The sequence below is a fragment of the Pseudochaenichthys georgianus genome, chromosome 13, assembly GCF_902827115.2.
Source record: "Pseudochaenichthys georgianus chromosome 13, fPseGeo1.2, whole genome shotgun sequence".
Taxonomy (NCBI): domain Eukaryota; kingdom Metazoa; phylum Chordata; class Actinopteri; order Perciformes; family Channichthyidae; genus Pseudochaenichthys; species Pseudochaenichthys georgianus.
In genome coordinates, this window is record NC_047515.1 from 30,197,490 (window position 1) to 30,216,980 (window position 19,491).

The window sequence follows — 19,491 nt, forward strand, 5'->3', positions numbered from 1 at the left end:
ACATAGCAAAAATCCTCAGGCCAGCAGGCCACTTAGCAAGCCAGGCCATCGGGAAACCTCCCGGTGCTCCCGATGGCCAGTCCGGGCCTGGGGGTGGGGAACCTCCGGCCCCCGGGCCGTATACGGCCCGCGAGATAATTTGATACGGCCCTCGAGATAACTCACGCAAAAAAGATTTAAAAAAAAAAAAATTAGACCGCAAAAGAATTAAACAATCGAGTGCCTGTTTTTCCTGGCCAAGGTCAGGGTCCTTGAACACAACACGAGCCTCACGTGTCATCACGTGGTATATGTCTCGTCCGACACAGGGTTTAGAGCTGACGGAGAGCACCAGGACGTCGCTCCGGGCCGGGATTTCACAAATGTCAGTACTATGGTCAGTCAGTACCCATAAGGAGGCGTACACATGCCGCAGTTTTAGTTGAAAGCCCAGTGGTGATCTGTTCATCTGTCATACTGATCATACAGTCAATAACGTTGTTGTTATTAGCATCTGGTTAGCTAGCTATGCTAACGAATATAAGAAGCTTTTTCTCCAACCAGTGAGGTAAAGGCACATCTTTATATGATCATTATAGTTATAAAAAAATAAGAGAATAAAGTAAACAGGTATAAAATACTATATGACAGTAAAAAAAAAGTTGTTATTAATAAAGAAGAATACAGTTTGAAAGGAGAGTGATTTGTAAAATATCCATAAAGAAAATCTGCTTACTGTTTTGTTTCATATGGGTGTTGAGAGATGTATCCATAGATCTCTTAAAGTGCACCAGATTGATGCTTTTAACTTCAACATTTAAAACAAAAATCTTCCCGGGGGAGCATTGCCCCCTGGACCCCCCTAGAGGAGGATAGCCCCCCCCCCCCCCCACACACACTTAAATCATATTCACATGGATAGGAAACTAAATTGCACACATTGTGTCCATATCTTTCTGTTCCGGTGGTCATGCCACAACCGTGCACGTGCATGCATACGCGAGTCATGGTAAGATATCTGGATTAAGAGGTTGCTTTTTCTTTGCACAGCATGAAAGAAAGGCCAAATCAAATGAATGGGCTGTGATTTTAGTATTTTTAAGCAGAGGTCAATCATTTGTACGGCCCTCGGAGGATGTTGAAAAAATTGAAATGGCCCTTGAGAGGAAAAAGGTTCCCCACCCCTGCTATAGAGGGACAAGTCTGCATAGTGAGGAGGTCCTGATACATTTTTGCTCTTAACTTTCATGTATTTTTCAATACCAAATGGTGTTTCTTTTTTTTAAATAATGCTCCTATTTGGAGTAAAATAGACGATCTAGCTGTGTATGCTTTGGAAAGTGGCTACCGTGTGATTGACAGGTCGTTACCACACAGTGTTATCTGGTCTCTGGGTGTTATCTTCTTGAACTTTAACCCTTTCAGTGTGATTCCAGTTCATGAGAGTTAATTGTAATATTTTGTTTGTCAAAAAAAAAAGTGTTTTTGGTTGTACTTTGCTCCACGCAATGCTGATTACAACAATCCAACCACATTTTGGTCACTTCCAAAATGCCAAACTCAGGGATTCCAAGTTAGATAATTTCACAGTGACTTTTTACTTATAATATAAAGTCTATGAACAAAACATGGAATGGACTGCAACACAGGAGACAGTATGTGGACTCACGCTTCCTACCGTCTATCGACATTGTTGTTTTTTAGCATTATAACGTTTGTTCAATAATCTTATTCCAGAGATTGTAACAAAGGTACTGTAACAGAGGATGAGCCGCCATGTTGACTGTTCCAAATGCACAGCTTTAGCAACATGATTAAATGTACCATAAGATAAGCTTTAACTCACACAATACACTTATGTAATAGTGTTGCAGGTTGGACTGGAGAGTTGGGAGATAAATGAAGCCCTGAAAATCTACCATAATTAAAATGCTACTACTGTATCTAATCTTCTTTTCCTAGATCAAATCGTTGGATTTACTCTGGAAAGGAGAATTACAGCTTATACTATGCGTGCCATTGGTGACTCGTTTGCCTGTACTGTATGCCTAATGTGTTCAGAAAAGTCATAACCCCTGTTTATCATACAAGTTATCTCAACTCTGATAGCATGGCACAAAGAGGCTTTTTAGACTGACTCAAAAAAGAAAGAGCTCTTCAAGATTAATCGGATCAGCCGCCTGAAGAGATGTCCCCCTGAAGTACCTGATAAACTCTTTAGCAGATGGTAATCTGACCTAACACTCCATCAACCACACTTTGATTGACATGTCCTAATTAAGGCCAACCTAACATATACTCCCAGACAAAAAAGAAGCTTCATATCGAAAAAGAGTCAGAAACACAAGGTCAGCCTTTGCTCCGTGTTTGAGCTCAGTGTCTCGGTCAAGGACTTTTCTTCAGGTATTGAAGGAGAAATACCATATGTATGTTGACATAAAAAACTAAAATATGAAATGCTTTCATAAAGAAATCTTAGATATAAAGACATTAATCGGAAATGTAGTGATGCAATTTAATGCAATAACTGTCTCCCTTTAATTTTATTGTACTGTAGACAAAGTTTGAAGGTGCGTTAAGTTTCTTTAGTAGGAACGTTAAGGCGTTGCCTGCAAAGTGTGCAGAGAGAGACAGTTAGCACAGGGTGATTAAAGACCACATATTGAGCCCACCTGATTAACTATCTGAGAACAGATGGCTATCAGATGAGGCTTTCCATCAAACTCCTTCAGCTGGACAGGGTTCACGTCTGGAGTAGACAGGCTCAGTGACAGCATTTAGGGGACTAAAAGGTAAATTCAGCTTTCTCCAGGAGCCTAAAAAGTGGGCCGACATACTGTATCTGTGTTGACATCAAGAGAGACACGATTTTGCCTGTTTTTCTGAATTTGAATGTGAAAAACCTTTGAGAAGACTGTAATGTTTTTTTTCCAGTATTTGCACAGCTACAGTAGCCAGCTGATTTAGTACCTTAGAGCAGATGGTTATCATGTGGGACGTGCTATCACATCTGCACAGCTGGACAGAGTACACTGCAGTACATAGGTTTCTACACTGAACAAAAATATAACACAGGTGTGCCTTAGGCTGGCCACAATAAAAGGCCACTCACCATAACCCCACCAGCACCACAGGCCACTCGATTCACAACATTACCCTAACCCTAACCCTAACCCTCACACCAGATACTGACTGGTTTTCAGACCCCCCCAATACAGCAAAAATGCACGTTTCAGAGTGGCCTTTTATTGTGGCCAGCCTAAGGCACACCTGTGCAATAATCATGCTGTCTAATCAGCATCTTAATACTGTATGCCACACCTGTGAGGTGGGATGGATTATCTCGGCAAAGGAGAAGTGCTCACTATCACAGATTTTTTCAGATTCGTGAACAATATTTGAGAGAAATGGTTATTTTGTGTATATAGAAAATGTTTTAGATCTTTGAGTTCATCTCATGAAAAATGGGAGCAAAAACAAAAGTGTTGCGTTTATATTTTTGTTCAGTGTAACTCGGCACAACAGGACTGCTACCTGTGTCAAAACATCTTTTAGGTTTCTGTTTGGTATATTACACAGCGCCTGATGCACTTTAGCATCAGGAAGTATTTTTATTTTTTAAAGGTTTTTAAATCTCAGAGTCTACAAAAAGTGGAAGTGGGAAAACATTTACATTTGAATGATTTACCACTTAAGCAGGCAGCTCACTGATTGACAGCATGGATTAAGATTGGATACATTGGAATTGCTATTTAATCAGAAATGTAATTAAGTGATATGATAAATGTATAGACTCCTCACCTTTTATTTAGCTATGCATAAATGGTGGCTCAGTACAAGCTAAATCTCAATAACATTATCTTGTGTTTGGCTTCAAATGTTATCACTCTCAACTCTACTTACACCACTTTACACTTGTCATGAATTTATTTATTTGTAATTAGGTGGTATGATCACAGTTGGCAGTTTTATATGTTGAATGGCTCTCATTGACATTTGTCAAGTTATAATTCTCAAACCTATAATTTTTAAAATATTCACTTCAATTTGCATCACAAACTTATCTTACTCTTTTACTTGCAGGAAATATTTGTTGACATCAAAGGACATTTAATAAAACATATTTCTCATTTAAAGACATAATTGTAGCAAACCAATCTTTTCACCAAACTATCATCCATATTTATTTCTGACATATAAAGGAAAAACCACTCGAACAATACTTGCACTTGAAGGCTACAGTTCAGCAAACACAACATATCTATAGGCTGCAAAGCTCTTCAGCCAACAAAGGGCCTCAGTTGTAAAGCTCTGCCCTGAGGCTAGCTGAGGCTCCACATTATAGGTCAGAGGAGACGGAGAGAAATAGGACACAAATGTTTCACCACGATGAAGAGTGATGATGAGATTGCTTTAGTGACTTTGATAGGAAGAAACAAACACACCGGCAAACAAAACAGAATCATTTATCTATTTTGTTAGCATTGGCTAATAATGTCTTGAAGATGAAATTCCCTCATTTTGTAAAGAATGTCTTACGAACGTTGGAATACAAAATTGAGTGTATATTAGGGTGGTCCTCAAAATTGAATTCACCAGGAGAGTTTTCTTGACTAATAGAATGAATTCTGGGGGTTTGAGCTTAGACTTTCCGACTTTCAATTTGAAGGACCACCCTACATGAGGCTAAACGTCAAGGTTGATGAGGGAGGGGTAAATGCTGTTGGAATTTGAATAAAATTCACCAGGAGAGTTTCCTTGACTATCATAACGAATTCCGGTGGTTGGAGCTTAAAATAAATGAATTTGAGAATGTACATGGCACTAAGGACCACCCTAGTGTATATGCATGCTGTTGTTCCAATGATACAAATTACATTTAATCAAGCAGCATAATATACTGTAAGAAATATAGTATTGATACAATATTCAGTTTAGTCAGGCAAATAGCCTTAACGATACATCTGTTAAACTTTGAAATGATAAGTAAACAGACAACTACATCTACCCAAAATGGCTCACAGAGGCTTCACCCTTTTCAGTCTGAAGGTTGTTAAGATGTCAGGAACACAGCAGCCTTGTAGTGACTCAGTTGAATGACGAGTGAGCCTTTTACTCGCATGTCTTCTCCTGGAGAAGCTTTCCAGTCTGCTACTGGATCATCTTTGTATGAGTGTACTGTCTAAAATGATAAATCTCCCATGCAAATATCTACTTTACAAATATACAAAAACTTCTAATGCTCCCGTGAGTCCTGCGTGCAGTACTCCAAAGTCACTTTAGTGGCATTCTCTGGCTGATCAAAATAGACCATGTAGCATCTACTTTGTGTCGACTCTGCTATCCACTGACATCCAACAATACATAATGTGTTTTCCATGACTATTGTGAGATTGCGGGTTATAATTACTTTGTCTGAAGGAGATGTTAAAAAAAACTGTCACACTTAAAAAACAAACAAAGCACTTAAAATACAGAATAAATGACAGCACACATGCAGCAACATATTGGCCCTGCTGTCCTTTGCTGATCTTGGTTAAACAGTCTAATTAAAGTAAAAACAATAATGATACTCTTGCTGCCCTCCAAAAACAGAAATAGTAGGCTACTGTGGCCCAGTATATTATTTGTAAAAAGAAGAAAAGAAGAAACATTTCAACTTGATTGCCTGAAAGTCCTAGAAGTAAGAACTGAAATGGTTAAATGTATTTCCGCTTCCTTACCTGTGCTGCCACCAGTGATAACTCCATTATGCCTGGATCGATGATTGGGGTGTATAAGTGAGACTGTTGACAGCAGTAAAAGGAGATCTCTGAAACTGCAGCGCTGTGCTTCGCTGGGTGAGTGCAGTTGAGAACATGCTACATAATGACACAAAGAGCGCTTTTCATGCTTCAATGAAGAGTTTATTCACTCAACATATCTCCCTCTCTCTCTTTCTGTATGGATGGATGTGTACTGTATGTTGGGGGGGGGGGTCAACTTGTGCTTGAAGCATGCCAGACAGACCCTGCAGAATAATTAATGCTGGTGTGACTTTCATATGTAAGCTCTTTTGACAATGCTACCCCGTGCCTCTTCATGCTACCACTTTCTTTTGTATGAACTTCATAAACCATGAATTATTCATCCCAATCTGAAAATACATTCAGATGTATACATTACCATGTTCTTCATGCATGTGTTTGTGTATCTATATTTGCCTCTCTTGCTGTTACGGTAGAGCGAAGGAAGCAGGTAGGACCCAAATGCAGATTAAAGTGAAAAGAATTCCTTTATTTCAAGGCGCTATATATATATATATATATATATATATATACACACAGGCAGAACAGAACACTCACCGAGGACAAGCCAAATCACAAGACGAACCAACACTCAACACTGGGAGACAGGGGAATTTAAACACAGGGTAACTAGACACAGGTGGGAACAATCAGGGGTGGGGCTGACACTGAAGAGCACAGGAGACACACAAGGAGTGACAGGTGAAAACAATCAGGAAATTAGACACACCAGGGAAACTAACGACAGGAGGAAAAACACAGGGAAAAGGACCAGACAATATACCAAGAGGAAAACATGACGGGGAGAACAGCAAAACACCCAAACCAAGACATAGAAAACGTGACATAACACAATAATCGTAACACTTGCATCCATCCGGGGCTCATAAAAGGGTTTATACATTCCATCTAATTAATTTATTATGATTAATAAATCATTTCCTTTAGAGATCAGTTATAATGTAACCCCATTAGGGTTTAATAGCTCCACCTCATCCCGCTGAATCCTGACTCTGATTTTGAACCTAGCTTTGTGATTCATCTGGGCGGAGAGGGTTGCAAAGCTTCTGGACCGAACTCTATTTATTAAATTAACAGTGTATTAACATTTGCACACTTGATTGATTATGGTAACATTTTATTTAGGATTTAATATTTATAATTGTCTTAAAATTAACCAGTTAAGCCCCAGGCCTGTGTTTCAGGTCTCAGGCTCGAAAATGACATTCCCAGAACAAATGACTATATCTTCACTTCTAAAAAGGGGTAAATTAATAATCTTTTTTCTCAAAACAAGGATAAACCTGTGAGTTGGATGTAAAAAAAAGTCAGAATCAATATAGATTTTTTTTATTTTAAAGTAAATTCAGATTGAACATAGTAAAAAAAATGTAATGATAGTGTCCGTCCAAAAAAAAACATTACTTATAGTGAAAACCACCCTTGAATGACGGGATAGTAGACTAAAAGCTTTAGGAATCCAAACTACAACATATAATAAGTACCCTGTATCAAGATTGATGCAAAACAAGTGACATTTGACCTTTTTAGAGAGGTTTAGCAAAAAGAAAACCACTTCTGGGGTCATTTGGGTGTATTTGCCATATCTCTGGCCCCCCTCGGTCGATTTTGAACCATTAGAGCCAATAGAATCGAGGGGGATGTTCCTAAATCCACCTACACGTTACCATTGAGGAGTGAGAGTGATGCGCACACAGCTTGCCCAAACCGAAAGCTATGTTACGCTCTGAAAACTGAAAACTAGGTTATAGCCATAAATATGACGATGAATTATCAGTAATCATTTCAAAGGGACACAGAGACATTGGATTAACCTTCAGCAGCGTTTTTATCATTTTAATGCCATTGAACACAACTTTTGATCAGAAAAACAGCAAAGGTAAGACATATTTGCCGTTTTTGGCCCCGTAAACCTACGTGGTGTGTTGTCTGGGTTTGCCTTCGCTGCCCTGAGGAGGCATGCACCCGGTAGCGGGGGCATGGGGCTCAACCGGCTCAACTGGTGGCAGTATTAGACTCAAACCTTTTTCAACTATCAATGTTTCATTATATTAATTACTATCACTGCATATACAAATTAAACCTATTGCTAACAAAAGCCAATACTTTTTGTCTTCCTAGTGAAATGAATGCAACTTTTGCTGAGTTCTGATGAACTATTGTGGGAAAAGTACTCCGGTGTGAACGCGCCAAATGCTTCAGTGGACCTTATCATTTCATTTATTTATGAGGGCAATGCATAATAATCAACATTTCTGTTAATATATGTGTTAGCCAGATTAGTGAAGTGATGGTGACACCTAACAGACAGAAGAAAACAATGAGAATTTGAAGACACACACTTCACAGAGCGACAGGACACAATCATACATCAACAATAATCCACCCTGTTCTCATTCTCACACTTTGCTTTTATATAACATTTTACAGAATGTTGAATTTTTCGGAATTTACAGCATTTTTAACAAAGGTTTTGTGGGCAAATATAAATTATGCCCTAAAGCACAACAAGAAAAGGTAGTTTTGTTGTCAAAATGTACAAAACCAAACTTACTTCACTATCCAAGACCCTGTGTGGTGTATAAAGTGTATTTTCTTTTAGGTACAAATTACATGAGAACATTTGAGAAAAAGGATCCAACACAGAAGCAACCCATCAGAGAGCAGAGAAAATGCAGCACTGCTCAGATACTGCCAGGCTTGCAGCGTTTTTTCTGTGCTTGAAATGGGCTTCCCGAGTTATTGAATTTAATTTCTAAAGACAGCTTCACCCCAAGCCACTTATGTGTCTCTAATGTCACAGCACAGCAAGCTGTTAACTGTAGACCCCTATTGTACTCGGTGGCCTTTGGAGCAGTTACTACCGCATGAGAAAACCCAAAAATAGTTCATGTTGGGGACTTTGTGTGTGTGTTAGCAGTAAGAGCGAGAAAAACACTGCACATTTGTATGCCCTATGTGAGTGTGTAGGCATGTGCATGTGAGTCAGTGCTGCTTTAAAGCAATGTGTGTCCCCTTACGCACAGTCCATTTTAGGAGAGATGGTCATTCTCCCTGAGGGCTGGTGAGTCCAGCTGTCAGCAGAGAGAGTGAGACACTAAGTGGTTTTGAACAAAAGAGAGTCAGAGGACAAATGTGGACTGATAAAAAGACAGGTATTTCTTTCATTTTTTCACATTTATTCATCTATTATCAAACCGTTTGTACAATTGACTGTTTTATTTGCCCGTTTCTGGGTGTCTGCTCATTATGAACAATTCTTTACACATCCACTTCCCATCTGCCTATAACAGATTTTTGACATAGATAGAAAAACATATATACTAAAAAAAGACTGACTGTTACTTGTCTCCCCAAAGGCTTCACACACACATACATGCACACATACGAACAGATGCTCAAATACCAAAAGCTGCTCTTTGTCTGCTCTCACTGCACTGTCCGCAAATCTGATTTACTGTTGAGGGAACTCACAAAGTACACATTTTTAACAAAGTTATATCCACTACAAAATACCAGTGAAGTTACTCAGAAACTGTAGTATATTGTTTTAGAAATTGCATTGAAGGTTCATTAATGCCTATTAACACATTGAGAAGAGGCATAATCTTCATTCAGAGTCATGTTTCTAACACAACATATTAAATCCAATATTCACTATACTTTTAGCTCTGGTTTGGTCTCCACCAACACCTGAGGGATAAACCTGGATCTTTAGCGGACAGAATGTAATTATGAACAAGTAGATGTATAAGATAATTTTCAATGAAAACATGAGCGATGGAGCCACAGGTTGATAAACCAAAACAATGAAGCTAAAATGTTTTGACAAGCTGATGGGACCTGCAGATTTCTGTGATAATTATCTGTAGGTTTATTTCATTGTTTATATTTAATATTGATTTGTGCAACTTTAAGTTACACTATTTGTAAGTATGTATTAAGTATATGCAGGATACTGTTCCTATGGCGATGCAAACTGGACCTCCAACAGAGCCTGCTGCAGTACCGATTGCAATGCCCACTTCAACAGTTGCTACAATCATGCCAGCTTCAATGAATTTGTTTTTCTTCTCAGCCTTCTCTCTTTATTTTGTTTGATAGTCTTTATCAAGAGACTTTAACTCTTTCTGCAGCTGTTCGCCCTCCGAGATTAACCTCAGTTTTTCTTCTTCTCTGTGTTTCTGCTCGGCACTGGCCTTCCTAATCTTCTCTTCTTGTTCTCAGATCGCTCGCTCAGCCTCTTGGAACATTTCATGTGTGTCAAATGTTCCTCCATTATCACAGACCATGCCTATTATATTTGCAAGCAGCTGAGGGACCTGACAGTTTTCAGGAACTCTGTTTTTTGACATGATACCGACCGTTGCATTTCGCGATCAAATGACTAAGCGGTTTACTTTTTCTGAAAAAGTCTTCACACCTTGTGCGTCCCAGGAGGTCACCATGAGTGAACAGGAACAGGGTGGGAGTAGGCTATAATTTGGAGCTTTGTCACCGAACACCTGTCATAGGAGTTTGACAGTTTTCTGTTCTTCCTATGTGAATCTGCCCAACTTGACCACAATCAGGAGCGCATGGGGACCAGGAGCAGAGAAAGAGATGCAATCCCTCTCGAGTTCCCTCTCGAGTCCACTCTCAAGTCTCCTCTCCAGTTCCCTCTCAAGCTACCTCTCAAGTCACCCCTCAAGTCCCCTCTCTAGTCCCCTCTCGAGTCCCCTCTCAAGTTCCTACCCAAGTCCCCTCTCAAGTTTCCTTTCAGGTCCCCTTTCGAGTCTCTTCTCGAGTCTCTTCTCGAGTCTCCTCTCAAGTTCCCTCTCAAGTCTCCTCTCGAGTTCCCTCTCAGGTCTCTTCTCAAGACACTTCTCAAGTCCCATCTCGAGTCTCTTCTCAAGTCCCCTTACAGGTCCTCTCTCGAGTCCCCTCTCAAGTTCCCTCTCGAGTTCCCTCTCAAGTCTCCTCTCGAGTTCCCTCTCAGGTCCCCTCTCGAGTCTCCTCTCGAGTTCCCTCTCAGGTCCCCTCTCGAGTCCCCTCTCGAGTCCCCTCTCGGGTCTCCTCTCGAGTTCCCTCTCAGGTCCCCTCTCGAGTCTCCTCTCGAGTTCCCTCTCAAGTCACCTCTCGAGTTCCCTCTCAAGTCACCTCTCAAGTCTCCTCTCAAGTTCCTACCCGAATCTCCTCTCGAGTTCCCTCTCAAGTCCCCTCTCGAGTTCCCTCTCAGGTCCCATCTCGAGTCCCTTTTCGAGTCCTCTCTCGAGTTCCCTCTCGAGTCTCTTCTCGAGTCCCCTCTCAAGTCTCTTTTCAAGTCTCTTCTCAAGTCCCCTCTCGAGTTCCCTCTCGAGTCTCCTCTCGAGTCCCCTCTCGAGTTCCCTCTCAAGTCATCTCTCGAATTCCCTCTCAAGTCACTGCTCGAGTTCCCTCTCAAGTCTCCTCTCGAGTCTCCGCTCAAGTCACCTCTCGAGATCCCTCTCAAGTCACCTCTCAAGTCAACTGTCAAATTTCCTATCGAGCCCTCTCTCGAGTCCCAACTCCATGTCCTGAGCCGTTGGAGGTCCCGCAGACTGCTCTTCTGCCGGGGGTCCTGCCAACCCCATGTCCTGAGCCGTTGGAGGTCCCGCAGACTGCTCGTCTGCCGGGGGTCCTGCCAACTCCATGTCCTGTGCCGTTGGAGGCCCCGCCGACTACTCTTCTGCCGGGGGTACTGCCAACCCTGTGTCCTGTGCCGTTGGAGGCCCCACTGACTACTCTTCTGCCGGGGGTCCTGCCATCCCTATGTCCTGTGCTGTTGGAGGTCCCGCCGTCTACTCTCCTGCCGGGGGTTCTGCCAGTCCTGTGTCCTGTGCCGTTGGAGGCCCCGCCGACAACTCTCCTGCCGGGGGTCCTGCCAATCCTATGTCCTGTGCCTTTGGAGGCCCCGCCGACTACTCTCCTGCCGGGGGTCCTGCCAACCCTGTGTCCTGTCTCGTTGGAGGCCCCGCCGACTACTCTCCTGCCGGGGGACCTGCCAACCCTTTGTCCTGTCTCGTTGGAGGTCCCGCCGTCAACTCTCCTGCCGGGGGTCCTGCCGGTCCTGTGTCCTGTGCCGTTGGAGGCCCCGCCGACTGCTTTCCTGCCGGGGGTCCTGCCAACCCTGTGTCCTGTTTCTTTGGAGGCCTCGACATTACATGTCTCGCCGGGGGTCCTGCCAACTCCTTGTCCTCTTCCGTGGGGAATCTTGCCGACAACTGTCCCACCGGCTCTGGTTACTGTCCGGTCAACACCGGCTCCTGCCCGGTCCCCTGAGAGCTGTGGTCTTCGCCCCTCCTCGAACTCTGCCTTGCCCCCGGGCCGTCCGCCCGAGAACCCCTTTTTGAACTCTGCCTTGCCCCCGGGCCGTCCGCCCGAATTCCCCTTTTTGAACTCTGCTTTGCCCCCGGGCCGTCCGCCCGAGATCCCTTCCTGGTCCTCTGCTTTGCCCCCGGGCCGTCCGCCCGAGATCCCTTCCTGGTCCTCTGCTGTGCCCCTGGGTTGTCAGCCCAGACCCGTCCTCCGGACCCCCTCCACCCACCCTGGTGGCCCTAGTTTTTGGTTGTGGGGTGTCAATTAGTCACACATGGATACCCGCAGTTTTCTTTACAACAAGAACCAGTGTGATTGCAGACTTATAGTATTTACATTTTTATTCTGTCCTATAGCCGAGAAAGAAAAAACAATGTCCATGACCTATTGAATGTTTATCGCTGTTGTGTAGCTCTAGATACAGGACTATGGCTGCTTGTGTTTCAAAAATAGATGTTACGTCTGTGTGTGGAAAATCCCTCAGTGACACATATGAAAACAAAGTAAATCATAACCTGCAAATCAAGCAGGGACCATAAATGACGAAGCAACACAATATACTGTATAAAACTAAGCAAAGCTTTCTTGTTATGGAGAATGGCCCTTGACAGTGTTTTTTTATGAAACTTTAATATTTAATTTATTAACATGTAATCAGTACTTTTTTTGTTGTAGTTAGAAGTGGAGCTGGGTCTATAATGGATTGCAGTAAGATTTCTCCCGCTGAAATGTGCTGTAGAAGCAAAAACTAGCACAAAAAAGAGAATAAAGTACAAGTACTGTATAACAATTGCGTACAAGTACAATTAATAACATTTGTTGAATTACAATAACACTGTGAAAAGTAAAGTTTCACAACAATGTAAGGGTTGTAAAGGTAAAGAAAAGCCTGTGCTGATGAAATGAGAGAGCTTAATCTGGAATGAGGCCAATTTGAGGTAAAACATTACATGAATAAAAACACAACTAGTAGTAGAAATAGTTAGAAGGCAGAGGTAGGAAGTAACTAAGTACATTTACTCAAATACTGTAGTCCAATTTGAGATAGGCCTACTTATACTTTACTTGAGTATTTCCACTTGATCCTACTTTGTACTTCTACCCCATTAAAATTCAGAGGCAAATCGTGCATTTATTCTGTACTTTCAGTTACTTTGATGATTTGGAATAATGATGTGAAATAAAAACAACACTTACAAATTACTAAAGTTACACCTGGAGTAAAATTCACTACTCCAGAAGTAACAAGATCTGAGTAATTTTCCCACCTCTGGATGTTTTAAATAAATAAATAAAGTTAGGAATTATTTATTTATCCTGTGACGCTGGGAAACACTAGGTGGCGGTGTTAACCTTCCATGTTGGTTTGAGGTGTGTAATTTAAACTAAAGAAGAAGAAGCAGAAACAGTTTACTTCCGTGTCAGATGTTCTTCTTCGCCCCGTAGCTTGCTAACTAGCAGCATCTGCATCGTAGTGGAGTCTGTGAACCTACATCTATTGCTGCAACCCTAACGGTCCAAATGGATTATACTGCAACTCAAAGTGGGTTCAGACAGCGTAAGTTACGTACGTGATTTTGTCAATCAACTCAGCTTTTAATATTAGCTAACGTCTGAATTTGCACATTCTGTACTTGCTAGCTCTCTGCAGTGTAAACGGAACTGAGTGGAGGTGTTGCTGGTTCCAGCCGGTTGAGGCTAACAACTAGCTATATATAACAACTTGTAAAAACAGAGACTCAAAAACAGTCCTCTGTTAAAGTCCACCAGTCTAACGTTAGCCAATCTGAGAGATATTATCTGTTTAATAAATGGTGAGTTAATGTTAGTACTAGCCGTTAGCTTGTCCACAAACTATTAATAAACACTGTATACATTTATAATGGTTACTGGTTAGCAGAGGTAGAAAGTAAGTACATTTACTCAAGTACGATACTGAAGTACAATTTTGAGAAACTTGTACTTTACTTGAGTATTTACATGTGATGCTACTTTGTACTTCTACCCCTCTACAATTCAGAGGTGTATATTGTGTACTAAAAGTACTCCACTACATTTATTTAATACCTTTAGTTGCTTTGCCGATTTGGATTAATAATGTGAAATATAATCAACACTAAAACAAGACTTAAGTCCCATCTGGAGTACATTCACAAGCTATTTAAAGCTAATACAAAGTATTTAAAACTATCTGCACCTTTAGTAACTTTGATAAACACAATTGATGCATCAATAATTATAAAAACATATCATATTCTGAAATAGACTCATTTTCACAATACGTACTTTTACTACTGATTTGTGGTGGGGGGAAAAAACAAGTATTGATACATTGATAGACTTAAGTAAAGTATACAAGTCCCTCAAAATGGTTCTTGTTTGTTGTTATTGTTGGTACAGTATTTGAGTAAATTGACTCAGTGACGTTTCGCCACTGTCTATCATTCTGTAGGTTTTATATCTATCCGTCATACATGTATTGCTATTAGGATTATGTGGAAAGGGAGGTTCAAACTGAAACTAAGTGGCTTCTAAGGTGTGATGTAATCTGGCCTAGTGATACATGTGTGATAAGGTTATTATTACTCCCTGAGGGAATGGATATAAAGAGCTCTTTCTTCTGCACAGGGCCTTCACTGGCCTTTGGTGCACAGTCATACAAATAGTTGATCCTTAAACTCTGATCTTGATTTGTAATTTGATTAAACATGATGCTGAAGCAGTGGTGCATTACATATGCTGATGTTTACCACTATGTAAGCAATACCTTAACTGTTTTGGTGTGTAGTAGTTAACCAACGGAGGTCCATGCATATTTCAAAGTTTTTAATGTCTGTTATATGCTGTCAAACTTTCTTTTTTCAAACATAATTATTTCCTTTTGTTGTATTCTTACAACAAAAGGAAATAATTATGTTTGAAAATGTTACATGTTAAAAATAATCAGCATGTCCACAGGAAGGACAGACGGAGTAACTGGTCTTGGATGTCACTGCATTTGAAGATCAGATTTATATGAAGGACATAAAAAGTGTTCATAAAAAGAGGTCCAAATCTACTCCTTTTGTTTGAAATATCTCTTACCGGTCTGTTTCTCCATGCAGAGCCTAATATGCGTATGGGAAACAGCTCAATGGACGGTACAGATGGCAGCCAGCTGTTTGAGGATACGAGTGGAGTTGCAGCGGGACCACAGGCAGGATACAGGTGGGACACAGTCTGAAGTTAGGCTGGATATTAAACTGTTTAGGATATACTGTCCATTTCTGTTTTGAATTAACGTGTCCGATACAAAATCAGGCGACTGTGATAACGTCACGCCAACTAATTTACTATCTTTTAATTCAGCTTTGCAGTTGTTTTTTGTATCGTCACTCCTCCCAATAAAGTTGACTATATGTTTGTGTTTTATTAGCCCTATGACACATTATGTTCCTATACTTAATACACGTTCTTGTGTCCTGTTGGCAGTAACCAGCAGGCTGGGCTTCAAGCAGCAGGATTCTCCGGCCAGTCCCTCCTGTCAGACCCAATGTCTAACCTGGCGATGGCTTATGGCAGCTCACTGGCCTCCCAGGGGAGGGAGATGGTGGACAAGAATGTAAGACAGTCATTAATGTTTCATAGCATTGCTTATGACAAAGGGGATCTTCAAAATGGTGTCAAACGCATGGCGATATATAAAGTCAAGGCAAAAGCTGTCTGAATAATGCACGTGTGTGTGTCTCTATGTTTCAGCTGGACCGGTTCATTCCCATTTCGAAGCTGAAATATTACTTTGCAGTGGATACTGTGTACGTGGGGAAGAAGCTGGGCCTTCTTGTTTTCCCTTACATGCATGAGGTAAGTCCTGCTACAAATGCATGTTATGCCTGCGCTGGTGTAGGTAATCGTTTCTATGTGAAAATGTGCAGATTTGTTTCCTTTGAGCTTATAAGGGCTTTCCTTAAAGGCTCCATGTTGAGAGAGAAAACACTTATTTTCTAGTTCTGCCCGTAGTTTAAATTCCTTGAAAAGGTAATACAGTTACAGGAATCTATTCTACCATACAACATGCTTTATCCTACAATTAATTCAGTAACAATTTAGCATGTTTTAAGTGTGTGATCCTGTGTGTTGTAGAACTGGGAGGTGAGCTACCAGCAGGACACTCCTGTGGCTCCGCGCTTCGATGTGAACGCTCCTGATCTCTACATTCCCGCCATGGCCTTCATCACATACATCCTGGTGGCTGGACTGGCCCTCGGCACACAGAACAAGTACATACAACCCTGGTCCTCCTATCTGGTTGGAAAAGAGATATTAGTCATCTAAGCATTGAGTATTGACGGTTAGGTTTCTATGCCTTCCTAATTGTATGGCTAGCTTTACTTTCTTATGCACACCAACATTGCAAGAGGCATTACAAAAAACTGCCTTCTGCCGGCTAAAGGATAGCAACACCTTCAAAGAACTCACAATATCATGAATTAAAACCAGGATTTCAACTTCAGGGTTTTTGCAAAGATATCAACATGTATCTAGTGGATGAAAATGTTTTTATATACTTATGCTCAAAGCCTTTTATAGCCACTTCAGCTTGCTAATAGATAATGATGTAATGAATTCACAGTATGTACATGTATAGAGACTGTATCTTTCTGTGCACCTTCAGGTTTTCCCCGGAGCTGCTGGGAGTTCAGGCCAGCTCGGCGTTGGTGTGGCTGATCATGGAGGTCCTGGCAGTCCTACTGTCTCTCTACCTGGTGACCGTCAACACTGACCTCACCACCATTGACCTGCTGGCCTTTTCTGGATACAAATACGTTGGGTGTGTACACCATCTTTCTATGTTTTTTCTTCTTCACTTGTAATTCTTCATTTTGCTCTTTTTTTATTGGCTTATTTTCACTAGAACAATGCTTCGAACACAACATCTCTTAAATGTTCTTAGTTTAACACTAATGATTTGTGTATTGTATGCCTAACCTATGACTGTGTCTCCCCTCTGTTTCCTCAGGATGATCGTTGGCGTTGTGTCAGGCCTGTTGTTCGGTCGCCCAGCGTACTATCTCTCTCTGCTGTGGTGCTGCGCTGCCATCTTTGTCTTCATGGTAAGGAGCAATATCTATTAACATCTGAGGCTTGAAATAATTTGTCTTAATAGATAGATTTCCTGTTTACAAATAATTGAGGGCAGGTGCCTGCTGCACAGGAGTTATATTAGATGCCTGTCACTGCATACAACTAAATATTCAGGAAAAAATGTCATTCTTGCGCGCTTGACACCCTCCCCTTCACCCTCCAAAGCTTTCTACCATTCTTTCTGCTCCCTGTTAAGCTCACATCTACATTTGAATGCAACAATAATCCTCCCTGTACCTTCACATGGCTAACATACATAGAACTAGCTAGCAAAAGACATATTTATATATGTATTACGTTTGTTATTGAGGTCCTTGCTATGCCGGACTGCATGATATTGAGAGGTTTTTTGTCCTATCTATTTGCAGTATTACTATTTGGAGAGGTCAGCTCACTTATACGCATGTTGTTTTTGAATGGTTGATATAAAGATTGTCTCCAACGTGTCCCTCCTCAGATCCGAACCCTACGTCTGAAGCTGTTATCGGAGGCGGCGGCGGAGGGGAGGCAGGTGAGAGGATCCAGAAACCAGCTGAGGATGTACCTCACCATGTCTATAGCAGGAGCTCAGCCCCTCTTCATGTTCTGGCTCACCTACCACCTGATCAGATAAAACCCACACACTCATTTGTAATAGATGGACTTTGCTGTCTGAACTCCATATCACCGCGCGTAGACACACACACGAGGAGCTGGACTTGGATGTAACCCACAACGACCCACAAGACCCACTCCATGTATGCATGGAGCTGAACAACACATGCTACAAGACGATTAAGAGAAGATGTGAGGCGTTACTGTCTCTCCTCTCACAGCACAGTCCCGTGTCATTTGAAAATTGTTGCCTTTTTTTTGTCCTTTTTATATGTCATGTCTTCAAAATTGTGTAGCAAAAGTGGCTTTATGTTGGGTTTTTCTGTGTAATTATTTGTTGATTATGTTTGTTTAGGTTTATTTATGTATGTGAATAGCAAAGGTATTATCGCGGCGGATGCTGGTCTGATATCTCATGTAATTTTTCTGAGCCGACTCGAAGAAAGCACACTAACCTCACACAAACCGTCCATGGAGTGACAAGAAGATTCAGGTTTAAAGGTGATTAAAATAACCTTTTCACAGCGCCTAATGTTTATATTGCGGCTGAGAGAAAAACCTTTCATCATCTGGAACCGAGGGTTATCTAACTGGTGTCACTGGGTGCCGTCTGTTTTAATCTTTTTGTATGTGCTTTGATACATGTATGATCTTTGCTGCCTGACAACTGTTGAATAGAAATATCAACTCTGCGTAAGCCACGACTTTAAGGTGCAGACCTTGCAATGTAATGTCGAGTTGACTTTGATATCCTTTTTAAAAACTAAGTAAATTATTTACTGCTTTTCATATTGAAAGTCTGGTGTTATAAAGAAAAGGGAAGAGATGAGATGGTCTGTCCTGTGAAAATGTGTTGTCTCTTTGAGATACTTTCATGTGCTTTAATGTAAATCACCTTAAGTGTCAGCTTTTTTATGTTGCCAATGTTTACTCAAACCAAGGTAGGATTTATAAACATTCAAATTAATTCAGGAAACTATTAACAATTCAGGATCTTTGCAATTCAGATGACAATTCTGATAATTGATGATGAAACGGTTTTGTCAATAGACTGAGGTGCCAATAAAACATTTTTCCAAATATTTTTGACAATGTTAATTCAAACAGGATACCTGAAATTGTAGCATCTCATTATAAATGACTCATTCTATATACATATAGCTGGCAATATACTTTCTTTTTTTAGGATTAATCATAAATGGATCCCATCCTCGACTGTTAAATAGGCTGAAAGCATACGACCTATCAAATCAAGCCATTGAAATGATATGACGATTGGACAGATTAATAAAGTCAAACTGATGGAGCTGCTGAGTTGTGTGCTTATGTGCTCGAAATGTGCTTTACTTGTTTCTCTCATGTTAAATAGTTTTTGTTTGTTATCCCTATTACAGCTACATTACATGGAGAGAAAGTATGTACAAATCTTTGAGCAACCTGGACTAATATTTGATTTTGATTCTTCCTCTATTGGCCTATTAGTTTTTAAGCTTAATGTTTACACTGTTAATTGTATATCAGGCCTGCTTTAAAAGTACTAAATCAAGAATAGTATTTTATAAAAGACAATTCCAATTTACTTGAGTCGGCTAGGAAATAACCAGACACTGTTGGATATTCAAGACTTCACAGCTGACCTAGTACATGCAACATGTAACAAATATATTGACTA

At 41.0% G+C, this 19,491-nt stretch overlaps 1 protein-coding gene and 1 pseudogene across 3 annotated transcripts; one reads left to right on the forward strand and one right to left on the reverse strand.

The window, feature by feature from the left end:
• Window positions 1-8,802: 8,802 nt before the first annotated feature.
• Window positions 8,803-13,571, reverse strand: LOC117457035 (GTPase IMAP family member 4-like; annotated as a pseudogene).
• On the forward strand, window positions 13,511-19,125 carry yif1b (Yip1 interacting factor homolog B (S. cerevisiae)). Of its 3 annotated transcripts, none has more exons than XM_034097743.2 (8): window positions 13,511-13,668; window positions 15,206-15,308; window positions 15,573-15,702; window positions 15,840-15,944; window positions 16,224-16,360; window positions 16,756-16,911; window positions 17,101-17,194; window positions 17,683-19,125. In XM_034097743.2, exons 1-8 carry the CDS (start codon window positions 13,623-13,625, stop codon window positions 17,836-17,838), a joined length of 927 nt encoding a protein of 308 aa, XP_033953634.1. In that variant the 5' UTR covers window positions 13,511-13,622; the 3' UTR covers window positions 17,839-19,125. The 3 variants fall into 3 exon arrangements, with proteins under 3 accessions (XP_033953634.1, XP_033953636.1, XP_033953635.1); XM_034097745.2 differs by having other exon boundaries at window positions 13,511-13,644; XM_034097744.2 differs by having other exon boundaries at window positions 13,512-13,659.
• The last annotated feature ends 366 nt before the right edge of the window (window positions 19,126-19,491 follow it).

Coding starts and splice junctions, on each gene's coding strand:
- yif1b (XM_034097743.2), top strand. CDS start 13,623: ATGGATTATACTGCAACTCAAAGTGGGTTCAGACAGCGTAAGTTAC. Junction 15,703..15,839: donor GGGAGATGGTGGACAAGAAT/GTAAGACAGTCA, acceptor TCTATGTTTCAG/CTGGACCGGTTCATTCCCAT. Junction 17,195..17,682: donor CTGCCATCTTTGTCTTCATG/GTAAGGAGCAAT, acceptor GTCCCTCCTCAG/ATCCGAACCCTACGTCTGAA.